Genomic DNA, 20,616 nt, shown 5'->3' with positions numbered 1-20,616 from the left:
TTTTCACGGACGACATGGAAAAATTTATTTCACATAGCTTATTTTGAGGTCGTTACATAGATGACGTCTTTATCCTATGGCATGGTGATGGGTCATCCTTTGAACACTTTGTTTCTGTTCTGGATAACAACAGTATCAGAATTAAATTCACACATAAATAGCACAAATTATGCATTCAAATTTGTCCATTAATAATGATCATTAAGGCAGGATTCAAATGAACTTCTTTAGGAAGTCCACTGCTACAAACGGCCTTCTGCACTGGCAAACCTGGCCACCCTCCTCCTCCCCCATCACTGAAGAGGGAAATTCTAGCAGCGCAGTATCTGAATGCTAAACTTAATTGCTCCTAGAAAGAATCGTTCAAGTTGGAATGCGGGAAACTGTTTTTCAAGTTCAAAAAGAGGAGCTACCCTGCCAAATGCCAACTAAAGCCTATACTAGAGCAAATAGGGCCGATCAGAACAAGTTGAGGGGGAAACCCGAGGCTGATAGAAAGAAGATTATTAAGTGCATTGGTATATTCAACGGATATACTAACAAAATTATGCAAATCCTGAAAAAATAGTGCCCAGATTGCAGATTGTGAATTGGAGAGTGTCATAACTAAACAAGCCAGTATTACATACAGGAGGGGTCAGAACTTTAGGGACATTCTTGTCCACTGTCACTTTAATATTGCATCCAAGCCTAGAAGAGATAGCAATAAGGAGGACTCTCTTGGTAGCCAATCCTCTGGTAACTGCTCTTTTTTTCCATTTATGACAAAGTCCACCTTTTTTAGGAACCCTCTTGGCAACAAAATATATGTAGAACCAAATGTGTGATTATGTAGCAATGTACTACTGTCTCATGTTATATCTAGGAAAAACAATACAGGAACTGCACAGGAGAATTGGTAAACACCTTAGCAAAATCTGGACAAAATTTGATACCCTTCTGTTAGTGCAAACCAATATTTGCTATACGATATGCCATTAGGGTCCAAATTCAATTGTATACAGGTAAACTGAGCTCAGGAGATTATCTGTCACCACAACAAGACTTAGGGTGATCAAAGTAATCTATTTATTGAGTGACAGGCAACAGTTTATATAGGGGCACATGTTTAATTACAATAATTCTAATCTATTATAATTAGAGATGAGCGAGCATGCTCGGATAAGGCATGCTTGGGGGAGCGGCGGGGGGGGGGAGAGTGAAAGATCTCTCCCCCCCCCCCCCCCCCCCCCCGCCACCCCCCACCCCCACCCCCGAGCCTGCTTGGATGAGAATGCAATTACTCGAGAAGAGCGATGCTCGCTCGAGTAACTTCCTTATCCGAGCGTGCTCGCTCATATCTAATTATAATTCCTTTGTTAGCATTGGTCAAAGAAACATAAACAAAATATAAATATACAAGATAAGGAATTTAACATCTAAAATGCCAACAAACACACGCAGGCTCAGAGTTGACCATATATGATTAACTTCTTGAAACAGCAAATCTAAACAATAAGTTGTTTAGAGGGCATGTTTAGGAACATATGTGAATGGCTAGGAACGTATTTGAATGCATTGAAGTTCTGAGGTATTACCTAGATTAGGTGGGGTCCAGCATGCCAGGGCGGACTGCAGAAGTCTTGGATAATAAGGGTCAACACTGTAAATATTGAGGCTTTGCCTAAACTTCATGTATTTGTCAATAAAAGTTTAAAAACTTATGAAATACTTATAATTGTACTTTAGTGACCATAGAAACATCTGACTAAGAGAGCTAAAATCACCGAAGCAGCAAAATTTGAGTCAATTTGAAAACTTTTGGCCACAACTTGTAGGATCCGTAGCGCCGTGGAGGTTGTCACCCAGATGTAAAATAGAAACTGCTGAGCCGACGTTCCATCACCTCGTCGGAGGAGGACGACGCACGGGCCTTTGTGCGTTTCTGGAGGTTTATGATTCATTCTCTGGAATTGTTCTTACAAGAATGAAGGAGCCTCCAGACGCTTTATTTAGAATCCGCCACTTGCTTATTTTCACCTGCTCTGCAATTATGTACAAATCCACCACTACACAATTATCCCTCCCATTAGCCGCTCTTTGTTTTTGTATACGCGACCTCGCAGAGAATAACGGGGAGTATTTTTAACTTTTTTGAAGTTTCTCGAGAACACCTGCTCCGCTTTCACGTTTTCATATAAAGACGGTGAAGATTCTTACAGCAGGTGGAGGAAAAACGTCAGTAACTTGAACTGTCACTAGCAGGAAGCTGAGATGTGGGATGCTGTATGCAGGATCTTCACATCTTAAAGAGGTATTCCAGCTCAGCAACCCCTGGGCCGTATGACCTATTAAGCCAGGCTCACACGACCGGGTCGGATACCAGACGCTGGAGGCTCGCAGCAGATTCCGGCTGTGAGCCCGGCCAGTGACCCTGCATATGGCACTAACCTGTATTGCGGATGACCGTGGAGGCTTGCAGGCGGTCATGTGCAGTATAGGTTTCGTTTTTGTCTGTTTGTATTATCCGCACCGTCGCTTACCGATAACACAGGTACGCATAGCCCACACACAATGGTAATTGAATATGGGCTGCAGGTTGGACGCCTCCATTGATATCAATGGAGACCATCCACGCAGCATTTGCTGTAAGAGAGAGAGCATGCTGCGATTTTTCTTCCGCTCATGGAATACACATTTTGTATCCATGAGTGTGAAGAACAAAATCAAAAATACATGCCGTACAGTCTCTTCATACACTGGGACCAGCAGAGGTAGATTTCAGCTCTGACATCAACAGAATGCTGAGTGCAGCTCTGAAGTATAATACAGGATGTAACTCAGGATCAGTACAGGATAAGTGATGTATGTGCACAATGTCTCCACCAGCAGAATAGTGAGTGCAGCTCTAGAGTATAATACAGGATGTAACTCAGGAGCAGTACAGGATAAGTAATGTATGTACACAGTGACTCCACCAGCAGAATAGTGAGTGCAGCTCTCGAGTATAATACAGGATGTAACTCAGGATCAGTACAGGATAAGTGATGTATGTACACAGTGACTCCACCAGCAGAATAGTGAGTGTGGCTCTGCAGTATAATACAGGATGTAACTCAGGAGTAGTACAGGATAAGTAATGTATGTACACAGTGACTCCACCAGCAGAATAGTGAGTGCAGCTCTCGAGTATAATACAGGATGTAACTCAGGATCAGTACAGGATAAGTAATGTATGTGCACAATGTCTCCACCAGCAGAATAGTGAGTGCGGCTCTGGAGTATAATACAGGATGTAACTCAGGAGTAGTACAGGATAAGTAATGTATGTACACAGTGACTCCACCAGCAGAATAGTGAGTGCAGCTCTGGAGTATAATACAGAATGTAACTCAGGATCAGTACAGGATAAGTAATGTATGTATATAGTGACTCCACCAGCAGAATAGTGAGTGCAGCTCTGGAATATAATACAGGATGTAACTCAGGATCAGTACAGGATAAGTAATGAATGTACACAGTGAAGCCACCAGCAGAATAGTGAGTGCAGCTCTGGAGTATTATATAAGATGTAACTCAGGATCAGTACAGGATAAGTAATGTATGTACACAGTGACTCCACCAGCAGAATAGTGAGTGCAGCTCTGGAGTATTATATAAGATGTAACTCAGGATCAGTACAGGATAAGTAATGTATGTACACAGTGATTCCACCAGCAGAATATTGAGTGCAGCTCTGGAGTATAATACGGGATGTAACTCAGGATCAGTACAGGATAAGTAATGTAGGTATACAGTGACTCCACCAGCAGAATAGTGAGTGCAGCTCTGGAATATAATACAGGATGTAACTCAGGATCAGTACAGGATAAGTAATGAATGTACACAGTGAAGCCACCAGCAGAATAGTGAGTGCAGCTCTGGAGTATTATATAAGATGTAACTCAGGATCAGTACAGGATAAGTAATGTATGTACACAGTGATTCCACCAGCAGAATATTGAGTGCAGCTCTGCAGTATAATACGGGATGTAACTCAGGATCAGTACAGGATAAGTAATGTAGGTATACAGTGACTCCACCAGCAGAATAGTGAGTGCAGCTCTGGAATATAATACAGGATGTAACTCAGGATCAGTACAGGATAAGTAATGAATGTACACAGTGAAGCCACCAGCAGAATAGTGAGTGCAGCTCTGGAGTATTATATAAGATGTAACTCAGGATCAGTACAGGATAAGTAATGTATGTACACAGTGATTCCACCAGCAGAATATTGAGTGCAGCTCTGCAGTATAATACGGGATGTAACTCAGGATCAGTACAGGATAAGTAATGTAGGTATACAGTGACTCCACCAGCAGAATAGTGAGTGCAGCTCTGGAATATAATACAGGATGTAACTCAGGATCAGTACAGGATAAGTAATGAATGTACACAGTGAAGCCACCAGCAGAATAGTGAGTGCAGCTCTGGAGTATTATATAAGATGTAACTCAGGATCAGTACAGGATAAGTAATGTATGTACACAGTGATTCCACCAGCAGAATATTGAGTGCAGCTCTGGAGTATAATACGGGATGTAACTCAGGATCAGTACAGGATAAGTAATGTAGGTATACAGTGACTCCACCAGCAGAATAGTGAGTGCAGCTCTGGAATATAATACAGGATGTAACTCAGGATCAGTACAGGATAAGTAATGAATGTACACAGTGAAGCCACCAGCAGAATAGTGAGTGCAGCTCTGGAGTATTATATAAGATGTAACTCAGGATCAGTACAGGATAAGTAATGTATGTACACAGTGACTCCACCAGCAGAATAGTGAGTACAGCTCTGGAGTATAATACAGAATGTAACTCAGGATCAGTACAGGATAAGTAATGTATGTACACAGTGACTCCACCAGCAGAATAGTGAGTGCAGCTCTGCAGTATAATACAGGATGTAACTCAGGAGCAGTACAGCATAAGTACTGTAATATATTTTCAAAGTTACTGAACCTTTCCTATATGTATTCTTTATGTATAGAGAAGATATACAATGGTGGACATGTGCAGTAAAGCTTTCCTATCCTGGCCGGTGCTCAGTTGTAACCTGACTAGTTAGGGGCTGCACGCACCATGTGATCACGGATTTGGCCGGAGTTCTCCTTTAAACACAAGAAATATTTCCTTTGGAAATAAGAAGTAAATCTTCAGCGAAGTCCTTGCGTCGTCCTCTTCTGTCAGATTGTTAGATATTCCATTCAGCTCTATCTGTTTTTGGCTCTATTAATACTTTATGACCAACTACCTCTCAATTCCTTCCTGAAATGCACAACCCCCCCAGAAAATAACAGATGACCTAGAAATATAAATCCCTGAGCTCTGCTTTTGTGCACGGGCGTCTGGTGTTCTGTTCCTCCTTTTCCTGACTTATCTTGGCCTCTTACATAAGAACCAAGTCCTGGATTGTAATCCCTCCTGACAAGTATTACAGTCACTATAGGAGATGCAACCCAACTTTCTATAAACCCTGATTGGCATATAAGTCTTTATCCTTCTTCTTTTGACCTTCTCAGACTCCGATTTCACTTTGTGTCAGTTTACACTGCAGTTTTGCATTCTAGTGAAGAGTTATTCCCATTTATATCATAGGTTCTGTATCGCTAGGATATGCCATCACTTTATGATTGGTCGGTTTCTGACCCTTTGGGCCACCACTGGCCCTTGGAATAACAGCGATGAAGTGCTGGTTTAGGGCTGTGACTGCTCTACTGCTTTCCCTTTCACCTATTCAGTGTTCAGGACCTTTGCTTGCTGTCAGTGAATGGAAACATTATGCTTTCTATCCAGAAGTTGAGTAACTGCTTTAACTGAATGCTTCTTACTGTTTGTTCACATGGTAGAACTCACCATAGAATTTTCAGGGTGAATTCCGCCTCGAAAAACCGTGTCAAAATCTGCATCTTTTTGCCGCGTTTTTTGGCGTGGAAATGCACTCGGATTTAGCCTTGTCAATGGGCAAAATCCGCTTACGGGATTCCGTGTGTAAATGTGGCCCATTGACGGGGCTTAAACCGAGCACAGATCCGCTTCAAAAACTGCGGCAAAAAGATGCAGATTTTACGACGTTTTTCAGAGATGGAATTCTGCGGGGAGTTCCGCTGTCAGACTGGGGTATGATACTTGCGCTGATACATTGTAGCAAACTATCAGGACAGGAGAGAGATTTGCGCTGCTGATGTGTATGGCTCAGAGAATTGTCTAGATCAGTCGTTCCCAAACTTTTTCAGCCATGGAGCCTTTTTTGAAGCACAAGTTTCTCGTGGAGCCCCAAGACAGCGGGACAGAGGGTGTGGCCAGAGGCGGTTAGGGGCGTGGCTTATCACAACATGAGTTTTACCTTCGGTATTACAAAAAGGACAGGGCCGATTTAAAAAGAAAAAACAGGAAGTACGCTGGAGCGCTGAATGGGTTATTGATATACATTCTATTTAGAATTAACATGGTTTCCATTGCAGTGGCCGGCTTTGGTATTGCAGTCCAAGTTCCCATTAAAGGGGTTCTGACACGAAAAAGGTTTTTATACTTTAACAGCCATTGTTCCCTGGTCTGCCCAATGGACACAGGAAACCCATGATTTTTGGCCAGTTAAAGCATAAAAACCTAATACTTACCTTGTGTTCAGTTGTTGTTGTGCCGCGGAGGTCATCTCCCAGCAGGCAGTCTTCTTCCTCCGACGAGCGGGATTGCGCACAGGCACAGAAGACAGGTGCCCTCTGACAGAAGTCAGGACGGGCCGCCTCTCCAGTGCGCACGCGCAGAAATTGCAGTTCAGCCAGGACGGACGGGCCGCCCACAGCAAGCACTGCTTGTGACGTGGCGCCCGTCCGTTCACCTCGGAAGTGGCTCACGAACTGAGCAGAGCAGGAAGCGGTCATTTTGACCGCTCCAGCTGTGCTTCTAGAAGCCACAGAAGACGATGCCGGATGGAGGGGACATGCCTGATGATCGATCCTGGCCAGGCAAGGTAAGTAAAGTTTTTTTTGTTTTTTTTTTGTCATGTCAGAACCCCTTTAACCTCAGTGCCTGTAATACCAAAGCTGGCCACTGCAGTAGGAACAGCATTGTCTGCTTCCTGCATAAAGCAACTCAGTACATAAGTGCACTATCTCAGAGAACAGCTGATCAGCAGGAGTCATGGGTGATGGACGTCCGCCGAGCTACTATTGATGACCTATCCTCAAGATAGGCTGTAAATGGTGTACAATTGGACAACCCCTTTAACCCCTTGAGTGACAGGTTTCCTACCACCCTGTCGTGCCCACCAGGGCAGGTTTTTTAAAATGGTCTAATCATTGAATTTCAACTAGTTTTGCAGTTGCGTCTCAAGAGCCATAACTTTTTCATTTTTCCATTGACATGGCCATATGAGGGCTTGTTTTTTGCGGGACAAGTTGTGATTTTTTAAACAGGGGGGAGGAAAAAAAGAAATGGGGGAAAAAAGAAAAAAATGGGCCATGTCATTAAGGGGTTAAATAATGTATTAACTTCCTTCTCTGGGTCATTACAACACATGGATACCACATGTGTGATTGTATTTTTGATTTTTTACAAAGTAAAGGGAGACAAGTGTTTTTATAATTTTTTTTATAATTTTTTTTCCTTTTTTTTTTTTTGTCCCTTTAGGGGACTTCCACAGGGACCCATCAGGACCCCTGATCACATTCCGGGGGTCCGATGGTGACAGCCCTTTACATGCTGCAGTGACAGCCCTTTACATGCTGCAGTCACATAGACTGCAGCATGTAAAGGGTTAACACAGCAGAGATCGGAGGTTTTCTCTGATCTCTGCTGTAAGAGCTGGTACCTAGCTGTCCTCTGACAGCCAAGCACCAAGCTCTCCCTGCCACAGAGACCATCGGCTTGCTTTTGACAAGCCAATGGTCTCTATGGCAACCTGTAAACAAAGCAGGAGACTTAGAAGCAGGAGATTGCCGGCAGATCGGCAATATCTTCTGCTGGTTTTTCAAAGCCCTTGCTTTGTTCTCTGTGGGTCTGTGCAGGCAGAGCACACTGTCACAGCTTGTGGCATTGTGCTCTGCAGCTCCCATAGTGATACATAGCCCGGAAATCTTCCGGGCTATGTCGCTATGAGCAGTGGAGCTCATCCCGGAAAATTTCCGGGCGTGCCACTCAAGGGGTTAAAACACCCGTTGAAGTTAATAGGTGCGTGAAAAAATAAACAACGCATATGCGTGCCGTGCAAGTGCATTCCGTGTTTGCTATTTTTTTTTAAGCACTTATTGATTTTCATGGCGATTTTGGGATATGAAAACATACCAAAATGGGACATTCTGTGATTTATAAGCATAGATCATCAGCCCATAACAAGATCCCATGTGAGAATGACTGCATTCACTTTCATGGGTCTGAGTTCTGTCGGCTACAAGTTCAGATGGACTTCAGATGTTAAATGCGCCCAAGTGAGTAGACCCCTAGGCTTTGTTCACCCTTCAGTAAATGCAGCACTATTGTTGCTTTAGCTTATGCATGTATACAAGTAAGTGGCTGTTCACTGATGGCAAGCAGAGATCTTAAAAGTTTGTTCTAATTGCAGATATTTATGGCATATTCACAGGATGTGCCATAAATGTTAGATGGCTACATGGGCCAATCTGGGACCCGCACCTATTTCCAGAATGGTGGCCCCCTAATCCACATGTCAGCGGCCACCAAATCTAGGCAGGGAATGAATAAAGAGGTACACTTGTGCACCTACCTCAAGAGCGGGGGTCCCCTGACCTGTCAGTGCAGGAACACCATGATAAAATGGGATGAATTTAAAATCCAAGAAGATTTATAAAGTTGCAGAACTTTTGACTGATTAATAGGGTTGACCCAAAAAATTACAGGAGTTGCACCACCATCGACTTTTGATCCACTCTTCATAAGAAAGGTGATAAAAGTCTGATCGTGGGAGCTTCACCACTGAGACCCCTACCAATCCTAAGAACAGAGGTCCCCCTCTTCTGACTGCGGGCATCAGCCAATAGTGACGTGGAGATTGAATTGAATGGTGGTCACACATGGACAGCGCCTCTCCATTCATTTCAATGGAGCTAATGGAAATAGTCAGGTAGTCTCATTGAAGATGAATGGAGCACCACCACACATGCTCAACTGCTGCCCATTTAACCTGCCCCTCATTGTGGGGGTGCAGTGAGGAGGAGATGGGACACAGGAGCTGCATTCTTGGGATCTGTGGGGGTCTTAGCGGTGTGGAGAATAGATAAAAGTTGATTGTGGTACGAGCCCTTTAACCCTTTCCAATCCACTGTCTGACATCTGAAAACATTCTGATTGAAGGCTGTACAGCTCCGATGTCAGAAGACGTCCAGCAGGGTATTCTTACTGTAGATTACTAGCCGCTCTGTTGTCAGGGGCCTCTCCAGCATGTCACGTACCGCAGTACTGGCTCTAGCCAACAGATGGCGCCATTGTATAATGGCAGAAAGAGAGAGCCCCCTAGGAAACCCTGAATCCAAAATTGGATTGCAAAGGGTTAAATGGAATCTGTCACTTACGTTAAGCCCTATAAACTAAGCTTATAAGCTGAAAGTAGGTGACCCGCTGCGTCCAGGGATGTAAGTGCATTCCCCGTCAGTCCGTCGGTGTCCGTCATTCAGTAGTCCGCTCGCTGTATTTTTATGTTGGGTGGACTTCTTGCCGTAGCAGCGCTGCTCATTGCTCTGCAGTGGAGGCTTCCAGCGCTGACACCGGGGGAACGACAAGAAAGGTAAGTATAACACATCCCCGGACTCAGCGGGTCACCTACTTTCAGCCCATGAGTTTAGCTCATAGGACTAAAAGTAGGTGAAAGTCTCTTTACATTATTCCCTGTCCATAGTATAGAGGCTGATTGATGATCATTGGGGATCCGACCGTTGGTACCCCACCAATCAGCAGAGCAGGGATCTGGAGCATCCTGGAAGAAATGAAACGTTGATCGCACATGCGCCTTATTTCATGGGGACCGCCGGAGATAGCCGAGTGCTTGGAAGTTAGTAGAGCAGTGAAGCAACTATGGCTCCATTCACTTGGGGACCCTCCGGACTACTGGTCCCAGTGGTTGAGCCCCCAGTAATCCACTGGTTACCGTTATTTTGTGGGACAACCGCTGTAAGCCTTAGCTACGTAGAAATGGTCTACACTTCCCATGTGATTAGCCGATAACCATTTTCCGCAGTGATGTTACAGACAGAGGATTAGTCCCATAATGTATTTGTTATGTTTCAGATGGTGGAAAGATTGAGGTTTGGAATCTGGAAACCCAAGAAAACCTTCAGTCCCAGAGATCACATGACGAGAAGGTCACGGCTTTACAGGTAATAGGGGTGTCTAGAGCAGCGGTGTGCAATAGTCCAGAAGGCACCACAGACTGCAGGGTCTTCTGGTGCAGAGAACGTAGCACCGTCGTTAGACCGCAACTCTGGGCTTTCTTCCCTGCATTGCTCACAGGTATGAGTACAAGGCTTCGAAGATTCATGTGAGCGCCCCCTAGTGGCCCCCTAAGAGGGGGGAACTGGGTGGATGGCACTAATATTACGGGCTCACTGTGTGATTGGCACTGGTATAGGAGGCGCCGTCAAGATGTATGAGCTCTAAGTAACTGAAAGGAGCCAACATGGCAAACCTGCTAAGGTACCCATACACCTGCGTCCCCCATACACCTGCGTCCCCCATACACCTGGACAATCAGCATGGCCCAGCAATCATGTGTTATACAAACTGACAGCTCTTCTGGCATCTTATCTTCAGGGTGTAGAAAAGGATCAAGCATCAAAATCCTTCTTTTTTTCCCAACATGATCCGTTAGAGGAAAGTCAGGAGGCCCCAAACACATGCAGGGGCTATCCGCACCCGACCAAAATCGGCAGGACCAGAGCTTTTGTCCAATGTGTGTAATGCTTAGTTCAGACCTGAGGGGGCAGTATATGACTGGTAGTCTCTCTTTAGTGCCCCCTGAATCCCAGCACTATGTACCATATGGTCAGGACCTGCAAAGCACTTTTAACCCTTTAATTTCCAGCAATTTTTCAACTTTCCGACTTTCATTTTTTGCAGCTTCCCTCTCCAATGTCTGTAGCTTCTTCATTTTTCCATCGACGTAGCTGAATAAGGGCTTGTTTTTCTGCGAGACCAGTTGTCTGTTCAAATGGTTCCATTTAATATAGCATGTAATGTATTCGAAAACTTTTAGAGATTTTAAGTGGAATGACATGAAAGCGTTAAAAAACACAATTGAGGCATTCTTTGTTTTTTCTGTTGCAGCTTTTAAGGTGCAGCAACATTGACAAGTTAACTTCATCCTATGGATCAGCACTAGAGATGAGCGAGCATACTCGGTAAGGCGATATACTCGAGAGACCAATGCCTTTTTCCAGTACCTACTGGCTCGTCCTTGAAGATTCAGGGGTGAGCTGGGGGTTGCAGAGGGGATCGGGAGGGAGAGAGAGACAGAGGGATCTCTCTCACTCTCCTCACCGCTCCCCCTCGCTGCCCTGCGCCGCCCCCGCGCCCCCCCCCCCCCCGAATCTTCAGGGATGAGCCAGCAGGTACTCAAAAAAGGCGATGCTCTCTCGAGTATATTGCCTTACTGAGTATGCTCGCTCATCTCTAATCAGCACCATAATGACAATAAGATGTTTACTTTTTTTTTTTTTTACTACATAATCTACTACTCTTAAAAAGTTTAAATTAAAAAACAAATGCTAGTTTGTCGTCCTCTGCGGAGCCAAATAACCTTTTTATTTTTTTAGCGATGGTGCGGCATGGCGGTTCATGCTTTGCGGGGTGACCAGTAGTTTTCATTGTTACCATTTTTGAGTGCATATGATTTTCGATCACTTTTTATTCCACTTATATTGGGAGACCAAAAAATTAAATTTTGGCATTATGCACCTTTTACGGCATTCGCAATGTGAGATAAATAACGCAGTACTTGGATACATCCAGCTTTTCAGATGTGGTGATGCAAATTTTGTTTATTTTTAGACTCTTTTGCGGCAAAAATGGAAAAGGGGGATTTTAAAATTTTTTATTAATTTTTTTTTTTATTTAGATTTTTTCTTGAATTTTATTGACTTCAAATGAACATTTTTTTCAGTCCCCACAGGAGACTTGAACTTGCAGCTATGATCAAAGATAACTGAGCTAGGAAAATTAGACCGTGAATCGCGCTGTGGACAGGCACTGATATGAGGGATTACATTCTGCGGACTGCTCTGCAGCTTATATTAGCATTGGAAAGTAGGGTAACATCTAGTTATTCTCTCTTCTGTTTAGTTCCATTCGGGATTTCTGTACTCGGGTTCATCAGAAGGTTCCTTGAAGGTCTGGAGAGTCGTCCCTTCTTCTGGAGCACTGAGTCTTCAGCACTCCTGTGACCCTCTGGCACTTTCCTTGAGGGGTTTGTACAGTCTTTGTGCTACTAAAGACCGGCTATACTTGGCGACGCAGGGATCGTGCATTAAAGCCGTCAACTGGAAGCAAGGTGAGATTCAGACCTAGGGGGGAGTCTAGGAGAAGAGATCCAGAGGAGGGCGCTCTCGGTTCCCTGTTCGGGGGCTTTGTCCCATGTCTCAGGGCTTTGTCTGAATAGCTAAAAACAATGTCCAGAAGGAACCCTGGACGGCTCCATAGCCAAATATTAAAGGGGTTTTCCAGGGAGAATACTACTGATGACCTATTATCAGGATAGGTCATTAATAGTTGATCAGCTGCGGTCCGTCGCTCGGGACCCCGACCGATCAGCTGAGCGGGCACATGCTGTCAGCACTGCAGATACACAGAGGTCGGAGCGGAAGCAGTGGAAGCCTTCGTGCCGACCTATGTGTAGTGGCCGGCGCTTGTAACTGCAAGCACAGCTCTCATTGAAATCCATGAGAGCCGTTCCTGCTGTTACAAGATCCGGCGATTACACAGAGGTCGATGCAGTGACTTTCACTGCTTCCGCTTCGACCTCTGTTTTTTTGCAGCACTGACAGCATGCAGCCGTTCAGCTGATCGGTCGGGGTCCCGAGTGACGGACCCCTGCCGATCAACTATTGATGGAACTATCCTGATGATAGGTCATCAGTAGCATTCTCCCTGGAAAACCCCTTTAATAAAAAGGAGACCAGAGTTACAAACTTCGGTCTCCGCTCTAGCACATGTCTGTTGGATTCTAGCATTTTTTTCTAGACAGAATAGCATAGTCGATTTGTGCTATTCTCTCTAGCCAAAATTCTGGAATCAAATGGAAACCTACTAAAGCAAAGACCAAAGCTTGCGGCTTTGGTCTCCTCTCTAACAACAACAGCTTATAGAGTTGTACACGGTTCCATCACAACTCCGTTTTCGGCCATCCAAATGGAGCCATGGACAGAAGTCGTGATTGGGGTCCTGAGTGCAATGTAAATGTAGCCTAACCAGGGAGCAGATCATTGGGCTGTTTCTTACACATTATTGTGGGATCGCTCCGACAACTGAAGCAACCTATAATTCAGCCGAGATAAGTTCTGGTTGTCAGAGTCAGTTCAGCCCACCAGAGTATGCTCGGTTGAATCTGAGCTCTGAGTTATAATGGAACCCATGTATAACGGGGCTCAGCAGGTTCAGAAGTGGACAATCGGATATAAAGATGGCAGAAAGTTTTAAGATTTAATGATATTAAAAGGACATGTACACTTGATGTGTGTAGCGGGGGATAACACTGCTGGAAATTGTGGGCCCTGTGCCATATCAGGCTGCTATAAGACGCCCATCTATCATCATGTCCTATTCTTAAATACATCCAAATTTGTATTTTTCAGACCGACTCATCCGTCTGTCCAATCACAATTCTAGCTCCGGATTTGTTGATGCGTTAGCTGTTACACCCAACAATCTCTTCATCACCACTGGATTTAACATTGACCAAGGACATGGCTATCTGAATGGTAAGTGCTGCAATATGTGAAATGTCCCACTTTGCAGTTTGATAGCTGGTGGCCTATATACGGTACACCAGGTTACCTTACAGAGCCTCAACAGTGTCTTCTAAGGTACAGAACCAGTTACATTATGGAATCTGTTAGCAGACTTCCCTATCTTTAGGCACCATAAATAGCAGCAGAGCTCCTGATTGCAGTGGGGGGTCATTAACTATGTTAGGTGCAGTAGTTTTCTTAAAATCCATTTTTCTGTGCTTCAGCGAAAGCACAGCATGCAGTCCGCTCTATACTGTGCTCGCGCTGCGTATGTTATTCATAAGCGTTAGATGCTGCAACTTCCCATACGCTGATTGGCAGCCTTCTTTCTTCGCACAGTATAGAAATAAAGCTGTCAATAATCCTTGTAGTGGATAAGAGGGAGGGGCACTAATTATGAACATCACGGACTACATGCGGTGCTCACACTGCAGCACAGAAATGGGGGTTAAAACAAATTCCTGCACCTAACATAGTATGTGAGCGCCCACTGCAATCAGGTTCATTGTCATATATATAACTACTATAGTACTGCCTCCTAGGTACAAGAATATAACTACTATAATACTGCCCCCTACGTACAAGAATATAACTACTATAATACTGCCTACTATGTACAAGAATTAGGGATGAGCGAGTATACTCGCTAAAGCACTACTCGCTCGAGTAATGTGCTTTAGCCGAGTATCTCCCTGCTTGTCCCTGAAGATTCGGGGGCCGGCGCGGGGCGGGGAGCTGCGGGGGAGAGCGGGGGGGGGAACGGAGGGGAGATCTCTCTCTCCCTCTCTCCCGCCCGCTCTCCCCTGCTCCCCGCTGCGACTCACCTGTCAGCCGCAGCGGCTCCCGAATCTTCAGGGACGAGCAGGGAGATACTCGGCTAAGGCACATTACTCGAACGAGTAGTGCTTTAGCGAGTATACTCGCTCATCCCTAACAAGAATATAACTACTATAATACTGCCCCCTATGTACAAGAATATAACTACTATAATACTGTCCTCTATGTACAAGAATATAACTACTATAATACTGTCCTCTATGTACAAGAATATAACTACTATAATACTGCTCCAATGTACAAGAATATAACTACTATAATACTGCTCCTATATACAAGAATATAACTACTATAATACTGCCCCCTATGTACAAGAATATAACTACTATAATACTGCCCCCTATGTACAAGAATATAACTACTATAATACTGCCCCCTCTGTACAAGAATAAAACTACTATAATACTGCCCCCTCTGTACAAGAATATAACTACTATAATACTGCCCCCTATGTACAAGAATATAACTACTATAATACTGCTCCTATGTACAAGAATATAACTGCTATAATACTGCCCCCTATGTATAAGAATATAACTACTATAATACTGCCCCTATGTACAAGAATATAACTACTATAATACTGCCCCCTATGTACAAGAATATATCTACTATAATACTGCCTCCTATGTACAAGAATATAACTACTATAATACTGCTCCTATGTAAGAGAATATAACCACTATAATACTGCCCCCTATGTACAAGAATATAACTACTATAATACTGCCCCTCTATGTAAGAGAATATAACTACTATAATACTGCTTCTATGTACAAGAATATAACTACTATAATACTGCCCCCTATGTACAAGAATATAACTACTATAATACTGCCTCATATGTACAAGAATATAACTACTATAATACTGTCTCTATGTACAAGAATATAACTACTATAATACTGCCCCCTATGTACAAGAATATAACTACTATAATACTGCCCCCTATGTACAAGAATATAACTACTATAATACTGCCCCCTATGTACAAGAATATAACTACAATAATACTGCATCCTATGTACAAGAATTTAACTACTGTAATACTGCCCCCTATGTACAACAATATAACTACAATAATACTGCTCCTATGTACAAGAATATAACTACTATAATACTGCCCCCCATGTACAAGAATATAACTACAATAATACTGCTCCTATGTACAAGAATATAACTACTATAATACTGCCCCCCATGTACAAGAATATAACTACTATAATACTGCTTCCTATGTACAAGAATATAACTACTATAATACTGCCCCCTATGTACAAGAATATAACTACTATAATACTGTCTCCTATGTACAAGAATATAACCACTATAATACTTTCCTCTATGTACAAGAATATAACTACTATTTTACAGCTCCCATGTACAAGAATATAACTACTATAATACTGCCTCCTATGTACAAGAATATAGCTACTATAATACTTTCCTCTATGTACAAGAATGTAACTACTATTTTACTGCCCCCTATGTACAAGAATATAACTACTATAATACTGCCCCCTATGTACAAGAATATAACTACTATAATACTGCTCCCTTTGTAGAAGAATGTAACTACTATAATACTGCCTCCTATGTACAAAAATATAACTACTATAATATTGCCCCCTATGTACAAGAATATAACTACTATAATACTGCTCCCTTTGTAGAAGAATGTAACTACTATAATACTGCCTCCTATGTACAAAAATATAACTACTATAATATTGCCCCCTATGTACAAGAATATAACTACTATAATACTGCCCCCTATGTACAAGAATATAACTACTATAATACTGCCCCCTATGTACAAGAATATAACTACTATAATACTGCCCCCTATGTACAAGAATATAACTACTATAATACTGCTCCCTATGTACAAGAATATAACTACTATAATACTGCCACCTATGTACAAGAATATAACTACTATAATACTGCCCCCTATGTACAAGAATATAACTACTATAATACTGCCCCCTATGTACAAGAATATAACTACTATAATACTGCCCCCTATGTACAAGAATATAACTACTATAATACTGCCCCCTATGTGCAAGAATATAACTACTATAATACTGTCCTCTATGTACAAGAATATAACTACTATAATACTGCCCCCTATGTACAAGAATATAACTACTATAATACTGCCCCCTATGTACAAGAATTTAACTACTATAATACTGCCCCCTATGTACAAGAATATAACTACAATAATACTGCATCCTATGTACAAGAATTTAACTACTGTAATACTGCCCCCTATGTACAACAATATAACTACAATAATACTGCTCCTATGTACAAGAATATAACTACTATAATACTGCCCCCTATGTACAAGAATATAACTACTATAATACTGCTCCCTATATACAAGAATATAACTACTATAATACTGTCACCTATGTACAAGAATATAACTACTATAATACTGTCACCTATGTACAAGAATATAACTACTATAATACTGCCCCCTATGTACAAGAATATAACTACTATAATACTGCCCCCTATGTACAAGAATATAACTACTATAATACTGCCCCCTATGTACAAGAATATAACTACTATAATACTGCCCCCTATGTGCAAGAATATAACTACTATAATACTGTCCTCTATGTACAAGAATATAACTACTATAATACTGCCCCCTATGTACAAGAATATAACTACTATAATACTGCCCCCTATGTACAAGAATTTAACTACTATAATACTACCCCCTATGTACAAGAATATAACTACAATAATACTGCATCCTATGTACAAGAATTTAACTACTGTAATACTGCCCCCTATGTACAACAATATAACTACAATAATACTGCTCCTATGTACAAGAATATAACTACTATAATACTGCCCCCCATGTACAAGAATATAACTACAATAATACTGCTCCTATGTACAAGAATATAACTACTATAATACTGCCCCCCATGTACAAGAATATAACTACTATAATACTGCTTCCTATGTACAAGAATATAACTACTATAATACTGCTCCCTTTGTAGAAGAATGTAACTACTATAATACTGCCTCCTATGTACAAAAATATAACTACTATAATATTGCCCCCTATGTACAAGAATATAACTACTATAATACTGCCCCCTATGTACAAGAATATAACTACTATAATACTGCCCCCTATGTACAAGAATATAACTACTATAATACTGCCCCCTATGTACAAGAATATAACTACTATAATGCTGCTCCCTATATACAAGAATATAACTACTATAATACTGCCACCTATGTACAAGAATATAACTACTACAATACTGCCACCTATGTACAAGAATATAACTACTATAATACTGCCTCCTATGTACAAGAATATAACTACTATAATACTGCTCCTATGTACAAGAATATAACTACTATAATAGTGCTCCTTATGTACAAGAATATAACTACTATAATACTGCCCCCTATGTACAAGAATATAACTACTATAATACTGCCCCTATGTACAAGAATATAACTACTATAATACTGCCCCTATGTACAAGAATATAACTACTATAATACTGCTCCTATGTACAAGAATATAACTACTATAATACTACCCCCTATGTACAAGAATATAACTACTATAATACTGCCTCCTATGTACAAGAATATAACTACTATAATACTGCCTCCTGTGTACAAGAATATATGCATTAATATTATCAGCATTGCAGTCGCTTTCCATGATACATCCTTATAATGGAGGATTAGGACACCTCTTAGGTCCAAAGTTGCAGGAAGGTGCATGATTCTCTAAGCTGCAGATATATTTCGATAACCGCCATTCATACCCCCCCCTCTTCTTTTCTCGGCTCTTCATCTGTTAGGAGAACGCTCCATCCCGTCTCTGTAGGAAATATAAGCGGTAACAGGCGGGCGTCAAGTTATTTTCTGATAGAAGCATATTTCAGTTAAAGAGCTCCCCGTGTGTCAGACGGAGTAATTCATTGCTGCGCCTGCATACCGCGTAACCTGCATTATGTAGGTCGAACTACAAGATCATTAAATGATTGTTTTATTGAGCTCAGGCGGAAAATTACAAATGGAGCTGGAATCATTCACGGCTGAGATGTTTTATTGAACGTCGCAGAAAAAAGCACTAAAAGTAATGTGCGGCCTTACCATAAGGAGCGCAACGCGCTAAAGCGCAGGGAATATTATGTATCCTGGAACAAGAATTGTCTGCTGGTGAAAGGAATATTTTCAGATTTATGAAGAGAAAAATGAACCTTTACTTTGGGCCGCTCTGTAATCTCTCCCTGATTACAATAGGCAAGGATATTACGAGTCGCCAAAGACATCTGCCGCCATCGAAAGGCACAAAGCCTCTTACACAGAGGTCATAAAGCGCAAAGGCTGGTTGTAATCTCCATAAACGTGCACAACGACATTTCAGACATAGAAGCTACTACAGCGGAACGGATTCCTAGAATGTCACATCAGCACAGAGGATTTAAGGAGAGGAGTCTGCTGGCCGGGGCTAAAGCGGCGGCCGGTCCACTAGTGAAGCAAGAGATGCATGGGACAGGGAAATATCTGAATGAGGGCTAGGCTATGGAAGGAGCAGGGTCTCCAGCAGGGCAGAGTATTTAAGAAGGGGTACAGCAATTCTATTGGGGGGGCAATAAGAGGGGTTGAGTGATTCTATTGGGAGTAGTTAAAGGGGTAGAATGATTCTGTTGGGGGACAGTTTGAGTGACAGGTTTAAGCAATCGTTTTTGTATACTCTATAGTAGCTAAGTAGCTACTATAGAGCTATGCAGGCACAGCGGGACACCGCCACTATCTCTCACCGAACAATACAGCTGTTTTTGTGCTTACTGCCCGTGCCCCACTGTGAATTCACAGCAGGACACAGGCAGAGAGAATCTTATCAGCACAGCCGGCTGTGATAACAGCCTGCTCCACTGATAACAGCTGATTGCTCAATTTAAGAAAACTTGAAGTGAGTGATCAATGACTCGTGCACGAAAACTGCACAATGTCCGTGCATTTAGAAAGAACGAAAATCGCTTAAAAGATTCTTTTGAGCGATTCTTGTTGTGTCTAAATCGGCCTTAAGTAGGATGAATTGATTCTGTTGGTAACCCTAATAGGCGTGGATTGGTTCTGTTGCGTGGCAGTGAGATGGGTGTAGTGATTCTGTTGGGTGGCAGTGAGAGGGGTGGAGTGATTCTTTTGGGTGGCTGCGAGAGGGGTGGAGTGATTCTGTTGGGTGGCAGTGAGAGGGGTGGAGTGATTCTTTTGGGTGGCTGTGAGAGGGGTGGAGTGATTCTGTTGGGTGGCTGTGAGAGGGGTGGAGTGATTCTGTTAGGTGGCTGTGAGAGGGGTGGAGTGATTCTGTTGGGTGGCAGTGAGAGGGGTGGAGTGATTCTGTTGGGTGGCTGTGAGGGGTGGAGTGATTCTATTGGGTGGCAGTGAGAGGGGTGGAGTGATTCTGTTAGGTGGCTGTGAGAGGGGTGGAGTGATTCTGTTGGGTGGCAGTGAGAGGGGTGGAGTGATTCTGTTGGGTGGCAGTGAGAGGAGTGGAGTGATTCTGTTGGGTGGCTGTGAGAGGGGTGGAGTGATTCTGTTGGGTGGCTGTGAGAGGGGTGGAGTGATTCTGTTGGGTGGCTGTGAGAGAGGTGGAGTGATTCTGTTGGGTGGTTGTGAGAGGGGTGAAGTGATTCTATTGGGTGGCAGTGAGAGGGGTGGAGTGATTCTGTTAGGTGGCTGTGAGAGGGGTGGAGTGATTCTGTTGGGTGGCAGTGAGAGGGGT

At 42.8% G+C, this 20,616-nt stretch overlaps 1 protein-coding gene across 1 annotated transcript in view; it reads left to right on the top strand.

The window, feature by feature from the left end:
* LOC136626314 (WD repeat-containing protein 5-like) overlaps positions 1-20,616 on the top strand; it is a 57,628-nt gene that overhangs the window by 26,420 nt on the left and 10,592 nt on the right. Inside the window, exons 9-11 of the mRNA XM_066601270.1 lie at positions 10,267-10,355; positions 12,316-12,523; positions 13,824-13,949. Coding sequence (XP_066457367.1) covers positions 10,267-10,355; positions 12,316-12,523; positions 13,824-13,949 — 423 coding nt within the window. The remainder of the gene's footprint in view (positions 1-10,266; positions 10,356-12,315; positions 12,524-13,823; positions 13,950-20,616) is intronic.

The sequence above is a fragment of the Eleutherodactylus coqui genome, chromosome 4 (assembly GCF_035609145.1).
Source record: "Eleutherodactylus coqui strain aEleCoq1 chromosome 4, aEleCoq1.hap1, whole genome shotgun sequence".
Taxonomy (NCBI): Eukaryota; Metazoa; Chordata; class Amphibia; order Anura; family Eleutherodactylidae; genus Eleutherodactylus; species Eleutherodactylus coqui.
The sequence above is the reverse complement of the archived record's forward strand: the minus strand, read 5'-3'. Positions and strand labels throughout refer to the sequence as shown.